At 42.6% G+C, this 21,468-nt stretch overlaps 1 protein-coding gene across 1 annotated transcript in view; it reads left to right on the forward strand.

Annotated features, from left to right (window-relative positions):
- Positions 1-21,468, forward strand: part of pds5b (PDS5 cohesin associated factor B) — a 187,644-nt gene that overhangs the window by 82,999 nt on the left and 83,177 nt on the right. Inside the window, exon 9 of the mRNA XM_078222232.1 lies at positions 9,419-9,534. Coding sequence (XP_078078358.1) covers positions 9,419-9,534 — 116 coding nt within the window. The remainder of the gene's footprint in view (positions 1-9,418; positions 9,535-21,468) is intronic.

A 21,468-nucleotide genomic window follows, 5' to 3' on the forward strand; every position in this document is an offset into this window, starting at 1 on the left:
CTCTTGTGTATTTTAAGACACTCCATAAAATCTACCTCTGACCAGATTTTGGTCGTATGTCCTAATATTGTCTTTTGTGGCTCGGTATCTAATTTTATTTTGTAACACTCCTGTGACGTGTCTTGGGTTGTTTCATTATGTTAGAGGTGCTCTATAAATCCAAGTTATGATGCTTGTTTATGAGCCTCTAACTTGGTACACGTGTGCACCATCTTAACAGGCAACAAGTATGGTTTTAGCTGGGCTTCAACAAACGTACAAGTTGAATCCATTAATGGAAGAAATTATCCAGGAGCCACACTGTGAGGCCTGCAAAAGGTAGTCAAAAAGGCAGTGACTGTATTAAGAATGATAATCAATGAATTAGGAATTCGGATGAACAAAGAGTGATAAACATAAATGGGCAGAGAAACAGATGCAGCAAGAATCATGGAATTAAATTGCACAAGTCTCAGCATATCTATGATGGTGCTAGCTCTTCAATTGGAGTTGTCTACTTTAGTACCATATCCATGGCTTTTCTTCAAAGCCTTTCATATTCTGGTCAGTGGGGTTAAGTGCTACACTTGTGAGTTGTGGGAGATCCGTGACGCTTCCTGCATTTCGGACGACTATGCAGGAAGTGCACCCAATTGCAGCTCCTTACAGACCGCATGGATAGGTTGGAGCAGCAGTTGGATGCACTTAGGAGCATGAGGTGGCGGAAAGTGTCATAGATAGGAGCTTTAGAGACGTGGTCACACCCAAGGTGCAGGCAGATAGATGGGTGACCGCTAGAAGGGGCAGGCAGTCAGTGCAGGAATCCTCTGTGGCTGTTGGGTGGCCTATCCCCTCTCTAACAAGTATACCATTTTGGATACTGTTTGGGGGGGCGGGATGGCCTATCAGGGGATAACAGCAGCAGCAGCCAAAGCAGGGAGGGACAAAGGGCATTAGAGCAATTGTTTTAGGGGACTCTATAGTTAGGGGTGCAGGTAGGTGCTTCGGTGGATGTGAAAGAGACTCCAGGATGGTATGTTGCCTGCCAGGTGCCAGGGTCCATGATGTCTCTGAATGGGCAGAAAGCATTCTGAAGGGAGAGGGTGAACAGCCAAAGGTCGTGGTGCATATTGGTACTAATGACATGGGTAGGAAGAGTGATGAGGTCCTGCAGCAGCAGTTTAGGGAGTGAAGTAGAAAGTTAAAAGGCAGGACCTCTAGGGTTGTAATCTCAGGATTACTCCCTGTGCCACATGCTAGTGAGGCTAAAAATAGTGCAGCTCAACACATGGCGAAACAGCTGGTGTAGGAGGGAGTGTTTCAGATATCTGGACCATTGGGGTCTCTTCTGGGGTAGGCGGGACCGGTACAAGAAGGACTGGTTGCATCTAAACTGGAGGGGCACAAATATTCTGGCCGGGAGGTTTGCTAGTGTCACACGGGAGGATTTAAGCGAGTTTGGCAGGGAGGTGGGAACCAAAGTAAAGGTGAATTAGCTGAAGGAGAACCAAAGAGTAGGGCCAGTAAGACTCCGAGAAAGAGCAGGCAGGGTGTGGTTGCTAATCAAAGAGGGTCTGGTGGACTGAAGTTCATTTGTTTCAATGCAAGAAGTGTAACAGGTAAGGCAGATGAACTTAGAGCTTGGATTAGTATGAGGAACTATGATGTTGAAACGTGGCTGCAGGGAGACCAGGACTGGGAGATGAATATCCAGGGGTATCAGACATTTAGGAAGAATAGACAGGAAGGAAAAGGTGGTGGGGTAGCTCTGTTAATAAAAGATAATATCAGGGAGTAGTGAGGGATGACATAGGCTCTAAGGAACAAAACGTGGAATCGTTATGGGTAGAGATAAGGAATAGTAGGGGGAGAAAGACACTAGTAGGCGTGGTCTATAGGCCCCCAAATAATAATGTTGAGGTGGGGAGGGCTATAAACAAGCAAATAATGGATGCGTGCATAATCATGGGGGACTTCAACCTGCATATTGATTGGCTGACTCAAGTTGGAAGGGGTGGGATGGAGGAAGAGTTCTTAGAATGCTGTCGGGATAGTTACCTTGAACAGTATGTTACAGAACCGACGAGGGAACGAGTTATCTTGGATCTGGTAATGTGTAATGAGGTAGGTAGAATTACGGATGTTCTTGTGAAGGACCCTCTTGGGTCAAGTGATCACAATATGGTCGAATTTCTGATACAAATGGAGGAGGAGAAAGTAGGGTCCCATACCACTGTCCTCTGTTTGAACAGAGGGAAGTACGATAGGATGAGGGCTGAATTGGCTAAGGTGGACTGGGAGAGCAGACTGGTAGGTAGGACTGCTGAGGAACAGTGGAGGACTTTTAAGGAGATCCTTTTCAGTACTCAGCAACAATATATTCTGGTGATAAAGAAGGGCTGTAAGAAAAGGGATAACCAGCCATGGATAATGAAGGAAATTAAGGAGAGTATTAAATTAAAGACCGAGGTGTACAGAGTGGCCAAAAATAGTGGAGAATCGGAAGATTGGGAAAGCTTTAAGAGACGACAAAGAACGACTAAGAAAGTGATAAAGAAAGGAAAGATGGGTTATGAAGCTCGGCTAGCCCTAAATATAAAAAATGATAGTAAAAGCTTTTACAAATATATAAAAAGGAATAGAGTGGCAAGAGTGAATGTTGGACCCTTGGAGGATGAGAGGGGGGATTTAATAGTGGGAAATGAGGAAATGGCTGAAACTTTAAATAAGTTTTTTGTCGGTCTTCACGGTGGAAGACACAAATAGTTTACCGAATATTAACGATAGAGGGTTGGTAGGAGGAGAGGTACTCCATACAATTAATGTTACCAGGGAGGCAGTGCTTGGTAGACTAACAGGACTGAAGGTGGAGAAGTCCCCGGGCCCGGATGGAATGCATCCCAGGGTACTGAAAGAAATGTCAGAGGTAATAGCGGATGCGTTAGTGGTTATTTATCAAAATTCGTTGGATTCTGGGGTAGTGCCGGCGGATTGGAAAACGGCTAATGTTACGCCGCTGTTTAAAAAAGGGAATAGACAAAAGACGGCTAACTACAGGCCGGTTAGCTTAACGTCTGTAGTTGGGAAAATGCTGGAATCCATCATTAAAGAAGAAATAGCAGGCCATTTGGATAAGAATGGTTCGATTAAGCAGACGCAGCATGGATTCATGAGGGGAAAGTTGTGCTTGACGAATTTGTTGGATTTTTTTGAAGATGTGACTAGTGCAGTTGACGGAGGGGAACCGGTGGATGCGGTGTTTTTGGATTTCCAAAAGGCGTTTGATAAGGTGCCTCACAAAAGGTTGCTGAAGAAGATTGGGTCACACGGAGTTGGGGGTAGAGTGTTAGCGTGGATTGGGGATTGGCTATCCGACAGGAAGCAGAGAGTCGGAATAAATGGGTGCTTTTCTGGTTGGCAGATGGTAACTAGTGGCGTGTCGCAGGGATCGGTACTGGGGCCTCAACTATTTACCATTTATATAGACGATCTGGAGGAGGGGACTGAGTGTAGGGTAACAAAGTTTGCAGACGACACAAAGATAAGTGGAAAAGTGAATCGTGTAGAGGGCGTAGAGGTCTGCCGAGAGATTTGGACAGGCTGAGTGAGTGGGCGAGGATCTGGCAGATGGAGTATAACGTTAACAAATGCGAGGTTATTCACTTTGGAGGAAATAATAGCAAATTGGATTATTATCTAAATGGAAAGAAATTACAACATGCTGCTGCGCAGAGGGACCTGGGGGTCCTTGTGCATGAGACGCAAAAACCCAGTCTGCAGGTGCAACAGGTGATCAAGAAGGCAAATGGGATGTTGGCCTATATCGCAAGGGGGATAGAATATAAAAGCAGAGATGTCTTGCTGCATCTGTACAGGGCATTGGTGAGGCCGCAGTTGGAATACTGTGTGCAGTATTGGTCCCCTTATTTGCGGAAGGATGTATTGGCCTTGGAGGGAGTACAGAGAAGGTTCACCAGGTTGATACCAGAGATGAGGGGTGTTGATTATGAAGAGAGACTGAGCAGATTGGGTTTGTATTCATTGGAATTTAGAAGGCTGAGGGGGGATCTTATAGAGACCTATAAGATAATGAAGGGGCTGGATAGGGTAGAGATGGAGAGATTCTTTCCACTTAGAAAGGAAACTAGAACTAGAGGGCACAGCCTCAAAATAAAGGAGGGTCAGTTTAGGACAGAGTTGAGGAGGAACTTCTTCTCTCAGAGGGTGGTGAATCTCTGGAATTCTCTGCCCGCTGAAGTGGTGGAGGCTACCTCGTTGAATATGTTGAAATCACGGATAGATTGATTCCTGATCTGTAAGGGAATTAGGGGTTATAGGGATCAGGCGGGTAAGTGGAACTGATCCACTTCAGATCAGCCATGATCTTATTGAATGGCGGGGCAGGCTCGAGGGGCTAGATGGCCTACTCCTGCTCCTATTTCTTATGTTCTTATGTTGCCATTACAGAGACTTGGTTAAGGAAGGACAGGATTGGCAGCTTAACATTCAAGGATACAGATGTTTCAGGCAGGATAGAGGGGGATGAAAAAGGGGTGGGGAAGTTGCACTAGTGATTAAGGAGAATATCACAGCTGTACTGGGGGAGGACACCTTGGAGGGCTCATACAGTGAGGCATTATGGGTATAGAGCTCAGGACGAGGAAGGGTGTAGTCACAATGTTGGGGGTTTGTTGTAGGCCACCCAACAGCCAGCGGGAGATAGAGGAACAGATATGTAGGCAGATTTTGGCAAGATGTAAAAGTAACAGGATTGTTGTGGTGGGAGATTTTAACTTCCCCTATATTGACTGGGACTAACTTAGTGCTAGGGGCGTGGATGGGGCAGAGTTTGTAAGGAGCATCCAGGAAGGCTTCTTGAAACAGTATGTAGATAGTCCATCTAGGGAAGGGGCCATACTGGACCTGGTATTTGGGAATGAGTCTGGCCAGGTGGTCGATGTTTCAGTAGGGGAGCAGTTTGGGAACAGTGACCACAATTCAGTAAGCTTTAAGGTACTGATGGATAAAGATAAGTGTAGCCTTCAAGTTAAGGTGCTAAATTGGGGGAAGGCTAATTACAACAATATTAGGCAGGAACTGAAGAATGTAGATTGGGGGCAGATGTTTGAGGGCAAATCAACATGTGGGAGGCTTTCAAATGTAAGTTGATAGGGTTTCAGGACCGGCACATTTCTGTAAGGATGAAGGATAAGTATGGCAAGTTTTGGGAACCTTGGATAACGAGAGATATTGTGAGCCGAGTCAAAGAGAAAAAGGAAGCATTTGTCAAAGCTTGGAGGCTGGGAATACACGAAGCAAGTGTAGAATACAAGGAAAGCAGAAAGAAACTTGAGCAAGGATTAAGGAGGGCTAAAAGGGGTCACGAAAAAACATTGGCCAGCAGGAATAAGGAAAATCCCAATATACATACATATATAAAGAGCAAGAGGCTAACCAGGGAGAGAGTTCATAGAAACCATAGAAACCCTACAGTACAGAAAGAGGCCATTCGGCCCATCGAGTCTGCACCGACCACAATCCCACCCAGGCCCTACCCCCATATCCCTACATATTTTACTCGCTAATCCCTCTAATCTACGCATCCCAGGACACTAAGGGGCAATTTTAGCATAGCCAATCAACCTAACCCGCACATCTTTGGACTGTGGGAGGAAACCGGAGCACCCGGAGGAAACCCACACAGACACGAGGAGAATGTGCAAACTCCACACAGACAGTGACCCAAGCCGGGAATCAAACCCAGGTCCCTGGAGCTGTGAAGCAGCAGTGCTAACCACTGTGCTACCGTGCCGCCCACTCGAGGACAGTGGAGGGAATCTATGCGTGGAACCAGAGAAAATGGGTGAGGTATTAAATGAGTACTTTGCGTCAGTATTCACCAAAGAGAAGGACTTGGTGAATGATGAGTCTGGGAAAGGGTGTGTAGATAGTTTGAGTCATGCTGAGATCAAAAAGGAGGGGATATTGGGGTTCTTGAGAAACATTAAGGTAGACAAGTCCCCAGGGCCTGATGGGATATACCCCAGAATACTGAGAGAAGCAAGGGAGGAAATTGCTGGGGCCTTGAGAGAAATCTTTGTATCCTCACTACATGAGTGGGGGGGGAGGTCCCAGAAGACTGGAGAATAGCCAATGTTGTTCCTTTGTTTAAGAAGGGTAGCGAGAACAAATCAGGTAATTACAGGCCAGTGAGCCTTACATCAGTGGTAGGGAAATTATTGGAGAGGATTCTTCGAGACAGGATTTATTCCCAATTGGAAATAAGTGGACATATTGGTGAGAGGCAACATGGTTTTGTGAAGGGGAGGTCGTGTCTCACGAACTTGATTGAGTTTTTCGAGGAAGTGACGAAGTGATGATTGATGAGGGTAGGGCAGTGGATGTTGTCTACATGGACTTCAGTAAGGCCTTTGACAAGGTCCCTCATGGCAGACTGGTGCAGAAGGTGAAGTCGCATGGGATCAGAGGTGCGATGGCAAGGTGGATACAGAACTGTCTCAGTCATAGAAGACAGAGGGTAGTGGTGGAGGGGTGCATTTCTGAATGGAGGGCTGTGACAAGTGGCGTTTCTCAGGGATCAGTGCTGGGACCTTTTATTATTTGTAATATATATCAATGATTTGGAGGAAAATGTAACTGGTTTGATTAATAAGTTTGCGGACGACTCAAAGGTTGGTGGATTTGTGGACAGCAATGAGGACCATCAGAGGATACAGCAGGGTATAGATCGATTGGAGTCTTGGGCAGAGAGATGGAAGATGGAGGTTTAATCCAGACAGATGTGAGGTAATGCATTTTAGAAAGCCTAATACAGATAGGAAATATGCATTAAATGGCAGAACCCTAGAGAGCATTGATAGACAGAGGGATCTGGGTGTACAGGTACACAGATCACTAAGTGGCCAAGCAGGTGGAGAAGGTAGTCAAGAAAGCAAACGGCACGTTTGCCTTCATCGGCCTGGGCATTGAGTTTAAAAATTGTCAAGTCATGTTGCAGCTTTATAGAACCTTAGTTAGGCCGCACTTGGAATATAGTGTTCAATTCTGGTCACCACACTACCAGAAGGATGGAGGCTTTGGAGAGGGTACAGAAAAGATTTACCAGGATGTCGCCTGGGATGGAGGGCATTAGCTTTGAGAAGTTGGAGAAACTTGGCTTGTTCTCACTGGAATGACGGAGGTTGAGGGGCGACCTGATAGAAGTCTACAAGATTATGAGAGGCATGGATAAAATGGATAGCCAGAAGCTTTTTCCCAGGGTGGAAGAATCAATTACTACAGGGCATAGGTTTAAGGTGCGAGGGGCAAGGTTTAAAGGAGATGTACGAGGCAGGTTTTTTACACAGCGGTGGTGGGTGCCTGGAACTCACTGCCGGGGGGAGGTAGTGGAAGTGGATACAATAGTGACTTTTAAGGGGCGTCTTGACAAATACATGAATAGGATGAGAATGGAGGGATATGATCCTTGGACGGGTTGGGTGTTTTAGTTGAGTCGGGCAGCATGGTCGGTGCAGGCTTGGAGGGCCGAAGAGCCTGTTCCTGTACTATGTTCTTCTTTGTTCTTTGTTCTTCTTCTTTTCAAATTCTCTTCAATTTATTTTTAAATCGTCTCGTTCTCTTGCTTACTCACTTTTTGTGAATGTATTTTCTGTTGACACTCTTTGAAAACCTCCCTTCTAACTTTGACTCACTACTGATCTGTCAACCAGTAGCAACAATTTTACACTCTACTTCCAAATACCTTTTATATGAAGACTTTAAGGAATGTTAGAGGATCTCATTTTACATCCTATGGTAGTATTTAGCTAATAAAGTATAACGATTGTTGTTTAAAAGCAATGTATTAATTCAACAGCAATACATGTTTGTCAACGTGTGTATTTGAGCTTTCTTCCCTCCAGTGTTTTAAAGTTTATTAGTGTTACGAGTACACTTACATTAACACTGCAATGAAGTCACTGTGAAAATCCTGTAGTTACCATAATGAGTTTTCTTTCTCTAACTACAATTTCTAATGTCCAATGTAAAAACTTAAACAAAATATTGCATTCAGAAGTACCATCCATGTTCTGGAAGTAGTTGGGATGGGTTTTATATTTCCTTTAAGAAACTGAGATAAATGTATTCAAGAAAGATCATCAAACGCCAAATTCATTATTAGAACATCTCCTTGAAGTCTCCAATGTTGCCAAGGCTTTGTATGTTTCTCCTTGCTTCTCCAGTAATCCATCAGTTAGCTAAACTTTACTTTTAAACCCCAATTTTGGGAACCATTTCCTTTTTTTAAAAAAAATTACTCTGTCCATAAATAGTGGAAACCTCCCATGTAAATTTGATGCATAAATGATCTGACATTCAAACATAGAAACATAGAAACCCTACAGTGCAGAAGGAGGCCATTCGGCCCATCGAGTCTGCACCGACCACAATCCCACCCAGGCCCTACCCCCACATATTTACCCGCTAATCCCTCTAACCTACGCATCTCAGGGACAATTTTTAACCTGGCCAATCAACCTAACCTGCACATCTTTGTTTCAGCATTTATTGCCCTTGAGAAATGATGAGCCATCATCTTGAACTGTTACAGTTCATGTGGTATAAGTACACCCACGATGCTGTTGGGAGGGAGAATTTTGACCCTGTGACATGAGTTTTCTTTCTCTAACTACAATTTCTAATGTCCAATGTAAAAACTTAAACAAAATATTGCAAGATGTGGAAGTGACATCACGTCCAGGAGATGTTGTTTTCAGCCGAGCAAATTTGTCTTTTTCTATTTGTTCATTGGATTTGAGTGTTGCTGGCAAGGCCAGCATTTATTGCCCTTGAGAAATGATGAGCCATCGTCTTGAACTGTTACAGTTCATGTGGTATAAGTACACCCACGATGCTGTTGGGAGGGAGAATTTTGACCCTGTGACATAGTTCCAAGACAAGATGGTGTGCAACTTGGAAGAGGATTTGCAGGTAGTGTTCCCATGCATGTGTTGCCGTATTCTTCTTGGTAGAAGTTGAATGTTTGGAAGACGTGTTGGGGGAGAAGTAGTTTTGTGTCCTATATAAATGCATGCATAAGAGTTTGTAATGGTAGTAAGGTTCAGATTGTGACATTGGAATGGACACTGAATTGCATCTTCATTTCATTGTCCCATTACTACTCTTTGTAACTTTGTTGCCTGAAGACTGCATTTGGCTGTTTTCCCTTGTACAGTGCAATGGAAGATCAACATTACTTTATTTGAATGTTGGTGAGCGCCAATGGGGACTGTAACAACTGCTTAACAGAAACAAATGTTAAAACTGAATTTGGGGAATCAGCTTTAACGATACATTATACTTCCAGCATTATATGCGAGAGTCAGTAAGTGAAGATTGTGCCTGACTATTGAAGTTCTCTTAATTCTCAATTTCATAGAGCAATGATAATGAAGAACGCTTAGCAGTTGTTAAGCTGCTGGCAAAAATGTTTGGAGCAAAAGATTCAGAACTGGCGTCCCAGAACAAACCACTGTGGCAGTGTTATTTGGGAAGGTAGGTTTCTTTTTGTCTCTCCGACATTATAGCAGTGACTGCACTTAAAGAATATCATTAGCTGTAAAGAACTTCGGATTTCCTGAAGTAAATGCCAATTCTTTCTTTAAGGTAACTTCAGGTTTAAAAAGTACAAATGTGATTTTTCAGTTTTGTGTATATATAGGATCACTTTATGAAAGCAAGGGGATAATGATAGATTTGTTCAATATTGGTTGCACTGCAGAGTAGCGTGTGCAGCTTTGGGTATTGTGTTCTCGAAGGGCTGTTGGATGCATAGGAAAGATGCAACCTGGGTTTGCCAAGGTGATTCAGGGATGTTGATTTATTTCTGTGCTGAAATTGCTTATTAGCCGTCCAATGCTTGCAAGTGGCCAACCCCATGTTTTGAATCCCCTCCCAAACAATCTACTGATAAATCTGTACCCATATTTTAAAATGGCCTGGTATACCCCTGACTCAGCCATTATTGTCAAACCAGGGGATTACCCTGGTTCCAAGGATGCAGGAGGGTGCACCAGAAGAAACACCAGCTGTACCTAAAAAATGAGGTGTCAACCTGATGAAGCTACAACACAGCACTACATGCATGCCAAACAGTATTAGCAACATAATATAGACAGAGAATTAAGTGATCCCACAACCAACCGATCAGATCTAAACTCTGAAGTCCTGCCACATCCAGCCTTGAATGGTGGTGGACAATTAAACAACTAGCTGGAGGATGAAGAGACTCCATATGTATTCCTGCCCTCGATGGGGAGCCAAGCACACCAGTGCAAAAGATGAGGCTGAAGTATTACAACCATCTTCAGCCAGAAGTGCTAAGTGGATGATCCTCCTGAGATCCCCAGTATCACAAGTGCCTTTCTTTAGCCAATTTGATTCACATGATCTCAAGAAATGGCTGAAGGTACATACTGCAAAGCCCATAGATCCTAACAACATTCTGGCAATAGTGTTGAAGACTTCTGCTCCAGGACCAGCCACGCACCGAGCCAAGCTGTTGCAACAGTGGCATTTACCTGGCAATGTGGAAAATTGCCTGTTTGTCCTGTCCACAAAAAGCAGGATGGATCCAAACCAGCAAATCACTGCTTGCTATCAAGTGGCACTTGCTCACTGACAGTCAACTTGGGTTTCACCAGGGCCACATAGCTCCTGAGCTCAGAGCTGAACTCGGGTGAAGTGAGTGATTGTACTTGACTTCAATGCAGTATTTGACCAAATATGGCATGAAGGAGTCTAGTAAAATAGAAGTCAATGGGAATCGGGGAAAGCACCATTGGGTGAAGTCCTACCGAGCACAAGGAAGATGATTGTGGTTGTTGAAGGTTGCTGCCAAGTAGGGTGGTGGAGGCGGGCACGCTGACATCGTTTAAGACTTACCTGGATAGTCACATGAGCAGCCTGGGAATGGAGGGATACAAACGATTGGTCTAGTTGGACCAAGGAGCGGCACAGGCTTGGAGGGTCGAAGGGCCTGTTTCCTGTGCTGTACTGTTCTTTGTTCTTTGTCAATCATCTCAGCTCCAGGACACCACTGCAGCAGTTCCTCAGGGTAATGTCCGAGACCCAGCCATCTTCAGTTGGTTAATCAGTGATATTTGCTCCATCATAACATCAGACATGGGGGAAGTTCATGTCCAGCCCAATACATAACTCTCAGATATGGAAGCAGTCCATGTCCATATGTAACAATGATGTGGAGATGCCGGCTGACCTGAGGAAGGAGCAGCGCACCAAAAGCTTGTGATTCCAAATAAACCTGTTGGACTTTAACCTGATGTTGAGAGACTTCTTGCATATGTAACAAAACCTGGGCAATATTCAGGCTTGGGCTAATGAGTGGCAAGCAGCTTTCATGCCACATAAGTGCCAAGCAATGACATCTCCAAAAAGAGAGAACCTAACCAACTCTCTTTAACATTCTGTGGCTTTATTGTTGCTGAAAGCCCAACTACCAACATCCTGGGGGTTACCATTGCCAAAAGACTGGACTGGACCAGCTATATTAATATTGTGGCTTTAAGAGCCGATCAGAGGCTGGGAATTCTGTGATGAGTAACTCGCCTCCTGACTCCGCAAAGGGTGTCCACCATCTCCAAAGCACAAGTTGATAGTGTGATGGAATCCACTCCATTTGCGTGGATAATTGCAGTTCCAACTATAGTCCACAAACTCAACACCATCTAAGACAAAGCATCCGGCTTCATTGGCACCTCTCCTATCACCTACGTTCACTTCCTCCACCACTGATACCCAGTGGCAGTAGTGTGTACCATCTACAAGATTCACTGCTGCAACTCATCAAGATTCCTTCAACAGCACCTTCTAAACTCATGACTTCTTGCCACCTAGAGGGATGAGAGCAGTAGGAATACTACCTCCTGCAAGTTCTCCCATCACCATCTTGATTTGGAACTATAGCGTTGTTCCTTCACTGTCACTGGGTCAAAATCGTGGAACCTGATGAGAGAGACCCAAGTGCTCATGATCCCTTCTCATTGTCATCCAAGGGGATTGTGTCCAGGCTGACGTTGACAAGGTTCAGGATCCTCATGTGCCAACATAAATCAATAAATAAGCCAGGTCTCCATTTGAAAACGCATTCCAAGATTTGGTCTTGGCTTAAAAGCAGTGGTGGTGACCTTGGGCTGAACAACATTCTGGAATCTTGTATCTGTGGCCTTGCATAAAATTAGGGGAAATCAACCTCTTGAGTTTTAAATTGTTGTTTTCATTTTGAATTTTTGTGCTGTCTTCCGGAGCAACTGGATCTACAAGTAAGTCAAAGGTTATTGGAAGCAGGCAGAAAAACAGAATTAAGGTCACAATCTGATCAGCCATAGTTGTAGTAAATGGTGGAGCAGGTTCAATTGGCCAAAAGGCTTATGCCTGCTCCTGCTATGTTCTCTTGTTAAGTAAATGGCAACCTGAAGAGCCATTTGAATAGTTGCTAGTATCAGTGGGATCCTATAAATAATTCTGAGCCCCTTCACTTAAGAGATCATAATAGAAACCAATTCCTTCCTGACAAACCTAAACAGATTTTTTTGAATTTGACACTAATATTGTCCAGACTGGTTGCCATATTGTTAACCTGGTGATACAGTGCTCAGTCCACTAATTGAATTCGCTGTTTTAAGTCTTTAGGCTAGTCGAATATGATGTATATACCAACGTATTTTCTATGCAGATGGATACAGCATGTTAGATTTGCATAATAGCTGTCATGTTCAGCCAAATCTGCCATAATATTCTGAGTTCTTTAACCGTTCCCCTTTTAACATCAAGGTGAGACTGATGCCGCTTCCAGTTACAAATGGAACGTTACTTCCGTTTTCACACTATTATCTCAGAGTTAAATGGGGAACAGAGAATTTTCTGGACAGTGTTCGCTCCCTCCATCTCCTGCCCATGTACGTTTTCAGGAAGAAAAATTTAGTAGCATCCTGTTTTGTTTCTGATTTTTTTAATTTAAAGCGGGGATGTGAAATACCTGTGCACGGAGATAACATATAATGGCAGTGGAAGAAAAATGACAGCCATCAGCAAAGCAGAAATAGAAGCTACATGGATAGTGACCTTTTTCAAAAAAAAACAATCACACTAATAGTTATTGTTGTAGACCACCTCATATAATTGCGGGGAAGTAGAAGAAGAAAGGGGCAAATTGGGGATGACAGTAAAAAGCATAGAAAAATTATCATGAAGGATTTCAACAGCCCTGAAACTAACTGGCCAGGAGGACAAGGAGTAGAATTTCTATAATATCTACAAGACTCCTTTCTAACCATGTGTGCAAGAAGCTCACAAGGAATGATTTGCTACTGGACCTTACTATTCTGGTCAGCGGGACAGGGGCTGCTGGAGCCGCATGCAACCACACTTGGTGTCAGAATGGGAGAATTCTGCCCATTGATTTTTGCCTCTGGAGGAGCAGGGAGAGAGGGGACCTGTGTTTGGAGGCACGAGAGCAGCAAGTGTGGGAGAAACAGAATTTTTCATTGGAGGAGCAACATCTCTCCGATTCTGTGGGCAATCTTGCCAAAGAAAAATTTGAAGTGTCAAAAAAGTATTTTGGGCTTGACACTGCCCCCTGGCAGTTATGGTGCCCAATGGCGACTGCCTGGCCATGGCCCTGACCACCTGGAGGCTTCAATGGCCTCCAATTTTCCTCCTTGCCCAACATGGCTTTGACGCCTGCTCCCTGTTGGTAAGGACCACAAGTGATTCTCGTCGGCAAGACTTTTTGCCAATGAGGGGGAACTGTCCATGTGGCCGGAAACAGCCGTGACGGATGCATTATGATGCAAATGGGTGCAAAGCTGATCCCACCCGCAGAGCAGAGCTGGGGATATGGTGTCTGGCGCGAACTGCCTTTTTGGTCCCCCCATGGCTTGTTACGCTAATCGATCGATGCAGGCGGCTGGTAAGATCGTGCCCTTCGTCTCCTATACTCACTATTCAAAAACTGTTCCCAATGATGCTTGCGCTTTCAAATGTTTAGTCCTATTTGGACAATGGAAGAGTTGTATAACAAATGTAATTTATATGGGGGTGACTTTTCTCTCATTTTATGCCTCTAGTCTTTGGTATTTTGCCAGTTCTTTTGGGGCTTTGAGTTAAAGTTTGCCCATTGACCCTGTGTGTTTTAAACCTTGTTCCATTACCTTTTCCCTATAGCTCTGAAAATATTTCTATATCAGATAATCTCATTTCCAGTACCTAGTGCCATTCCCCCACCTTCTCCCCATAATCTTGCACATTCTTCTTTTCAATTAAGGCTGAAAATAATTGTTTTATACAGGTTCAATATAACTTATTTTTATATTCTATGCTCCTATTGATAAGCCCATGCTGCTGTTTGCTTTATTCACTGCTCTCAACCTATCCTGCCATTTTGGATGATTTATGCACTCCTGCAGCCATTTTAGAATTGTATCCATTATTTTATGTTCATAGAAATCATAGAAACCCTACAGTACAGAAAGAGGCCATTCGGCCCATCGAGTCTGCACCGACCACAATCCCACCCAGGCCCTATCCCCATATCCCTAAATATTTTACCCACTAATCCCTCTAATCTACGCATCCCAGGACACTAAGGGGCAATTTTAGCATGGCCAATCAACCTAACCCGCACATCTTTGGACTGTGGGAGGAAACCGGAGCACCCGGAGGAAACCCATGCAGACACGAGGAGAATGTGCAAACTCCACACAGGCAGTGACCCAAGCCGGGAATCGAACCCAGGTCCCTGGAGCTGTGAAGCAGCAGTGCTAACCACTGTGCTACCATGCCGCCCACTTGGCTGCGTTCTTCACTTCATGCTTCTCTGCATTATATTTCATCTGCCATTTCTCTGTCTATTCCACTAACCTATCTCCTTTTGAAATTTTGTACTATCTTCCTCATGATTCATAATATGGCCAAGTTCTGTATCTGCAAATTTTGAAATTATGCCTTGTACACTACGGTCTAGGCCATTAACATATATCAGATAGAGCAATGGCAGTCCTTCACTGACTGCTGGGGAACTCAGCCATAAACCTTCCACTAGTCCGACAAGCAACTGTTGACCTCTATTTTTTTGTTTCTAGCTATACAGTCAATTTCACATCCATGTTGCTTTTGTCATGAGCTCTAACTTTGCTTACAAGTTTACCAAATGTGCTTTGGAAGTCCATGTACACCATGTCAACAACATTACCTGAATCAACCCTCTGTTTCCTCATCAAAGAACTCCAGTTACTTCAGTTAACTTTTCCCTTAACAAATGCATTGCTGGCTTTCTTTAATTAACCCACATTTGACCAAGTGACTATTAATTTTGTCTGGAATTATTGTTTCTAAAAGTTTCCCTGCAACCGAGGTTAAATTGACTTGCTGGGCTTAGCTTCACACCTTTGTTCAAAAAAAAAGGGTGTAGTATGTGCAATTTTCCAGCCTTCTGGCACCACCGCTTAGCCTAAGGAAGTTTTTAGCAAATTTTCGCTAGTGCCAGTGCAATTTCCACTCTTTACTTTCCTCCGTATTCTTGGATGCATTTCATCTGGTCCTGGTGTCTTGTATACCTTCAGTATAGATAGCCTCCTCCTTCATCAATTTTAAACCCTTCCAAGTATTTGAATGGCCTTGTCTTTCACCATGACCTGTGCAGCACCTGCATCCTTGGTGAAGATGGATGCAAATTATTTGTTTAGTATTTCAGCCAGGTCAACCACTTCAATGTGTAAATCTTTACAGTTCCTAATTAGCCCTGGAAAGATGATAAAATCCTGATGAGGAGCATTGTAGTCTTGTATCGACAGAAGATCTGGACTTGCCACTCTCCGTCAAATGCTGTCCTGATCCCTGTTAGTCCCAGGATATTGCTATGAAGTTCCTCAGTAATGCACTTGGCCCAACCATCTGTGATCTTCGTCAATGACCTTCGATTCATCATAAGGTCAGAAGTGGATATATCTGCTGAGGTTATGCAGTATTCAGTACCTTTTATGACTCCTCCTACTGAAACGGTCCATGTCCATGTGCAGCAAATCCTGGTCAACATTCAAGTTTGGGCTGACAAGTGGCAAGAAACGTCCACATCCTACAAGTGCCAGGGAATGATCATCTCCAACAAAAGAGAATCCGGCATCTCCTCTTTGACTTTCAGTGGCATGGCCATTGCTGAATCGCCCACCATCATCCTGGGGGTTATCATTGACCAGAAACACTGGTGAAGCAGGTCAGAGGTTTGTGGCAACTTTCTCACCATCTGACTCCATCTACCATCTACGGGCCTCCATGTCAAGAATGTGATTGAATACTCTTACCACTTGCCTGGATGAGTGCAGCTCAAGCAATACCCAAGAACCTTGATTTCAAACAGGACAAAGCAGTTCACTTAATCAGCATCTCATCCACCATCTTGAGATTTTTTCCTGCAAAAATATGTGCCATTTACAAGGTGCACTGCATCAACTTGCCAAACTGCTTTTGGTAGCAGCTTTTAAACCTGTGATCCCTCCCACCTCAAAGTACAAGGGCAACAGATGCATTGGAAGATTACTGCAAATTCCCATCCAAACCCCATCCTGACCTGCAACAATCCCATCGTTCCTTCACAGCAGAGTCAAAATCTTGGAACTCCCTTCCTGACGGCACTGTGGGTGTACTGACATGGGTTGGACTGTAGTAGTTCAAGAAAGTGGCTCAGCACCACCTTTTCGAGGGCAGTTGAAGATGAACAGCAATTGCTGGCATCATCATCGATGTTCCCATCCCATTAAAGAATAAAATGTGCACATGTGAGATATCAAAAGGGGAAAGTCCAGTTTGACCAACCTCATTGAATTCTTGAAGCGAGAACAAAGAAAGGAAAAATAGGTGATGTAGGCGATGTAATACATTTAGATTTTTGAATGGGAATACAGTACCTCATATGAGACTAATAAATAACGTCATAACATAGTATGCAGAGTTAGAGGACAAGATTAGAGAAACAGCTGACTGCTAGATGAAAAGTAGAGTACAAGGGTAAAGGATCATGATTCAGAATGGCAAAAGGTGAGAAATAAGATCCCACAAGGATCTGTGCTAAGACCATTGTTGTTCATAATTTATATTAACAATTTAGACTTTGAAGTCTAAAACAAGATTTAAATTTGTGGGTGACACCAAATTATTTGGGGGAGCAGTCAATGGGAAGACTGCATCAAATTAAAAGACTTTGTAGAAGGGACATCTAAATTGGAAATGAATTTCAATATAGATAACTGCAAAATTAAAGTTTGCTGCAGAAAATGAGGCCACATTTCCTAGGAAAAGGAGGAGAGCATTAAAAGGAAACTCAAATTAACATTGATGCAGGTTAATAAGGCCAATTTTACTTTATTTTTTAAAAGTGGTGAAACAAGCACTATTTCTAGAGGGATAGAATTAAAAAGTAAAGAAGTTATGCGAAGCGTATTATATCTTGGTCAATCTTGGGAGTACTATGTATAGTTCTGGCCACTATTATAACAAGGATCTAGAGCTACAGGCGAGGGTATAAAAATGATTAATTAGAAAGAACAAGCTGGGTCTCGCTCAGCGGTGACCTGAAAGTTTTAATACAGCCATGACCTGTTTTAATTTTAGGCAGAGCATTTTCACTTGTAAGTTAGAGGCTATCAACATAAGATAATCACCAAGAAAACAAATCGGAAATTCAAAAGCAACCACTTTATCTAGAACATGATGTGAATGTGAAATTTGCTACTTCAGGGAGTAATGGAGAATAATGCAGCTGCGTTTAAGGGGAAGCCAGATAAGCATATGTGGGAAAGGAAACGGAGGGCTCTGCTGATAGATGAAGGATGGGAGGAGATTTGATGGAGCGTAGGCACTGACAAGGAGTGCTGTGCTGTATATTCTGTGTAATTGGGTCTGACCGTTGCACCAGTTCTCGATACTTTAAAAACCATGTTTTAAAGGCATTCTGCTTTTGTCCAATAATTGTCCTTCCCTTTTGTAGTTGCATTAACATGTGCATGATTAGTTTAAGAGCAACTGGTAGACTTCAGCTTGAACAAAAATGAAATACTGTAGATGCTAGAAATCTGAAATTAAAATAGAAAATGCTGATGCAACACAACAGGTCAAGTAGCATTTGTGGAGAGAGCTAGCAATTTAGGTCAGTGACCTTCCATCACAACTGCAAGATGTTGAAAATGACAGGAAGGATGTGATCACACTGAAGAGGGTACAGAAGAGGTTCAAAAGGATGTTGCCACGAATGAAGAACTTCAGTTGTGAGGAAAGATTGGATAGTCTGTTAGCTTTCCCTGTTCAAACAGGCGATTGAATTGCGAAGGATAAGGTTATGAGGGGCCGAGAGAGAGTGGATAAGAGGCATTGAAATCCAGGGGAAGAGATTTTAAATAATTGGGAAGAGGAATTATTTCATTCGGTGCATGGTGGGACCTGGAATTTACTGCCTGCAAGTTACCAGCCTTTCATTGCATTTGAAAAATATTGGGTAGAGACTTTGAATTGATGTAACCTACAGAGTTAAATCCTATGTCGTTTGGGTGGATAAATAGTTTTAGCAGGCAGATCAGCAACAATAAATGCAGGTTTGAAAGACATGAGTAAGGGGTTTGAAATCATATTTTGAATACCAAAGATTATAGGAATGTGAAATCTGTTTGTGTGTCTATTGAGGCTGAGTTGATCTTTCTGTTTAGGAGGGAAATGGATGATCAAGTAGAGAGGAAATAAAATAACTGTACAGGAAAAGGGGATTATAGATGATAACTGATGTGTAGCTGAAATTGACACATGCTTGCTCGGAAAGTGATTATATTTCTAATATAATATACTAATATTGAGCCTTTTTAAAAAAAATAACCGAGTCAGAAAAGAGGGGACACACTTTCATTTTTTAAAAATATAAAACTCATGTTTAACATAGAGCTGGAACTGTTCCTTGTGTATGACCAGTTTGTTCATGTACTTTGAGGTTTTTAGTGTGTAGAAGTAGCTGGACCAGCCATTATGTTGAGAAACTTTTAATGCTGAATCTGTTCACTCATTTTCAGGATTTTTTTTCTCTTCGTCCCACCCAGCTCTTTGTGCCCCCGCCTCACAACCAAATCTGCAAAGCTCAATTCTTTATTGTATAGATGGCTAGACTAGAAATTGACCTGATTTGTGGTGAAGGTGATGGGTGATACAATTTTTAATGATCTTTTGGTAGTTTGCTTTGTACATGTATTTAAACTGCAACGAAATAGCTGGGGGTTTTGTGGGGATGGGGTGGATTGCTCACATGAGGGGAGGTTTAGAACGTTATTGAGAAAGGACGTAAAAACATAGAAAATAGGAGTAGGCCATTCGGCCCTTCGAGCCTGCTCTGCCATTCATTTTGATCATGATGGGATCATATTCAATATCCTGATCCTGCCTTTGCCTTCCCCATACCCCTTGATTCCTTTAGCCCCAAGAGCTATATCTATAGAAACCTATAAGACAAGGCAGTAGTGGAGGAATGAGTATGGGTGATTGATTACTAGAGTATGATAGGAAAGGACAGACTGCACCTTTTGGGAATGGAATGATGTTTATAAAAATATATAATTGATAGCACAAATAGAAGTAAATAGGTATGATATAGCCATTGCCAAAACATGGTTTCAAAGTAACCACAGCTGGGACCTGAATATTTAAGGATATTTGGCACTTTGAAAGGATAGGAAAAAGGAAAGACACAGTAGTTCTGTTAATAAAGGATGAAATCAGTACAGTAGTGAGAAAATGATTTTGGCTTAGATCAAGTTGTGGAATCTGTTTGAGAGGAGGTTTTTAAAAAAAAAAGCGCAAGGGTAATAAGCCATTGGTGGGAGTAGTTTATGGGCCTTCAACAGTAGCTACACTGTCGAACAGAATATAAATCAAGAAAAATGGGGATTGGGAGTGATCTTGATCTTAAATTCAACAAATGAAATTGATACTGAAAGTTATGAGGCTGAGTTCATAGATTGAAACAAGTTCTTAGAACAGTATGTTCAGGAACCGATCAGGAAATATGCTATTTTAGACATAGTAATAAGTAATAAGACAAAATTAATAAATTATCTCCCAGTAAACGATCCTCTAGGTAAGTGATCATAACATTATGGAATTTCACATCCAGTTTGGTGGTGAGAAACTTGGGTCTGAAACTCGTGCTTTAAACTTAAATGAGGCAGTTAGTTGCAAGTGTATGAAGACTGAGTTGGCGACAGTGGACTGGGAAAATAGGTAAAAGATAAGGTTGATCAACAATAGTAGACATTTAAGGATATATTTCATAACTCTAAACAAAGATGTACTCCACTGAGGAAGAAAGGCACTTAGCCACAGGTGGCATATTCTTCTCAAGTTAAGGATGGTATCGAATTGCAAGAAAGAGAGCACAATGCTGTGAAAATTAATGGTAGGCGAGACGATTGGGTACATTTTAGAAATTACCAAAGGATGACTTAAAAATATAAAGATGTGAAATGAGAAGTAAACTAGCCAGAAATACACAGACAGTAAATGTTTCTGCAAGTACGTAAAAAGGAACAGTGTACTTAAAGTAAATGTTGGATCCTTGAGGAGTGAGACTGGGGAATTAATAATGGGAAAACAAGAAAATAGCAGAGCCTTTGACTGAGTATGTAGTATCAGTCCTCACAGTAGAGGAGACAAAAAGCATCCAAAGAATAGTAGGAAATCAAGGGGTAAAAGGCCTGGAGGAACTTAAAACATCATGATTGTTAGAGGAAAAAGTGAGAGAAAAACTAATGGGTCTAAAGACTAATAAGTCACCTAAGTGACTGCATGGATAGTGGATTCATGGGTTCTAATCTTCTAAATTCACTCGGGGTTCCAGTGGATTGGAAAAACCAAACGTATTGCCTCCATTCAGAAAGTGGGAGACAAAGTAGGAGACTGTAGGCCAGTTAGCCTAACATCTGTCATTGGAATCCATTATTAAGGAAAGAAGTAGCAGGGCTTCAGAAAATCATAATACAGTCAAACAGTGGTTTCATGAAAAGGAAATGGTGTTTGACAAATTTATTAGAATTCTTTGGGGTAGTAACGAGCAAGGTGGGTAGATAATGTATTTAGATTTCCAAAAAGCATTCAATAAGATGTAATATAAAACGTTACTGCCCAAGAGCTCCTGGTGTTAAGTGTGAGATATTAACATGAGAGAGGATTAGTTAACAGAGTTGGAAATAGTGAGTCATTTTCAGATTGTTGAAATGTAACTAGTAGAGTGCCTCAGGGATCAGTGCTGGAGCCTCAACTATTTATGATCTATATTAATGACTTGGCTGAAGGGGTTCAGTGTATTTTAGCCAAATTTGCAGATGGTGCCAAGATGGGGAGGAAGGCAAGTTGTGAGGAGGATGCAAAGAGTTGCATAACTGA

Source organism: Mustelus asterias, chromosome 10, assembly GCF_964213995.1.
Source record: "Mustelus asterias chromosome 10, sMusAst1.hap1.1, whole genome shotgun sequence".
NCBI classification, from domain to species: Eukaryota; Metazoa; Chordata; class Chondrichthyes; order Carcharhiniformes; family Triakidae; genus Mustelus; species Mustelus asterias.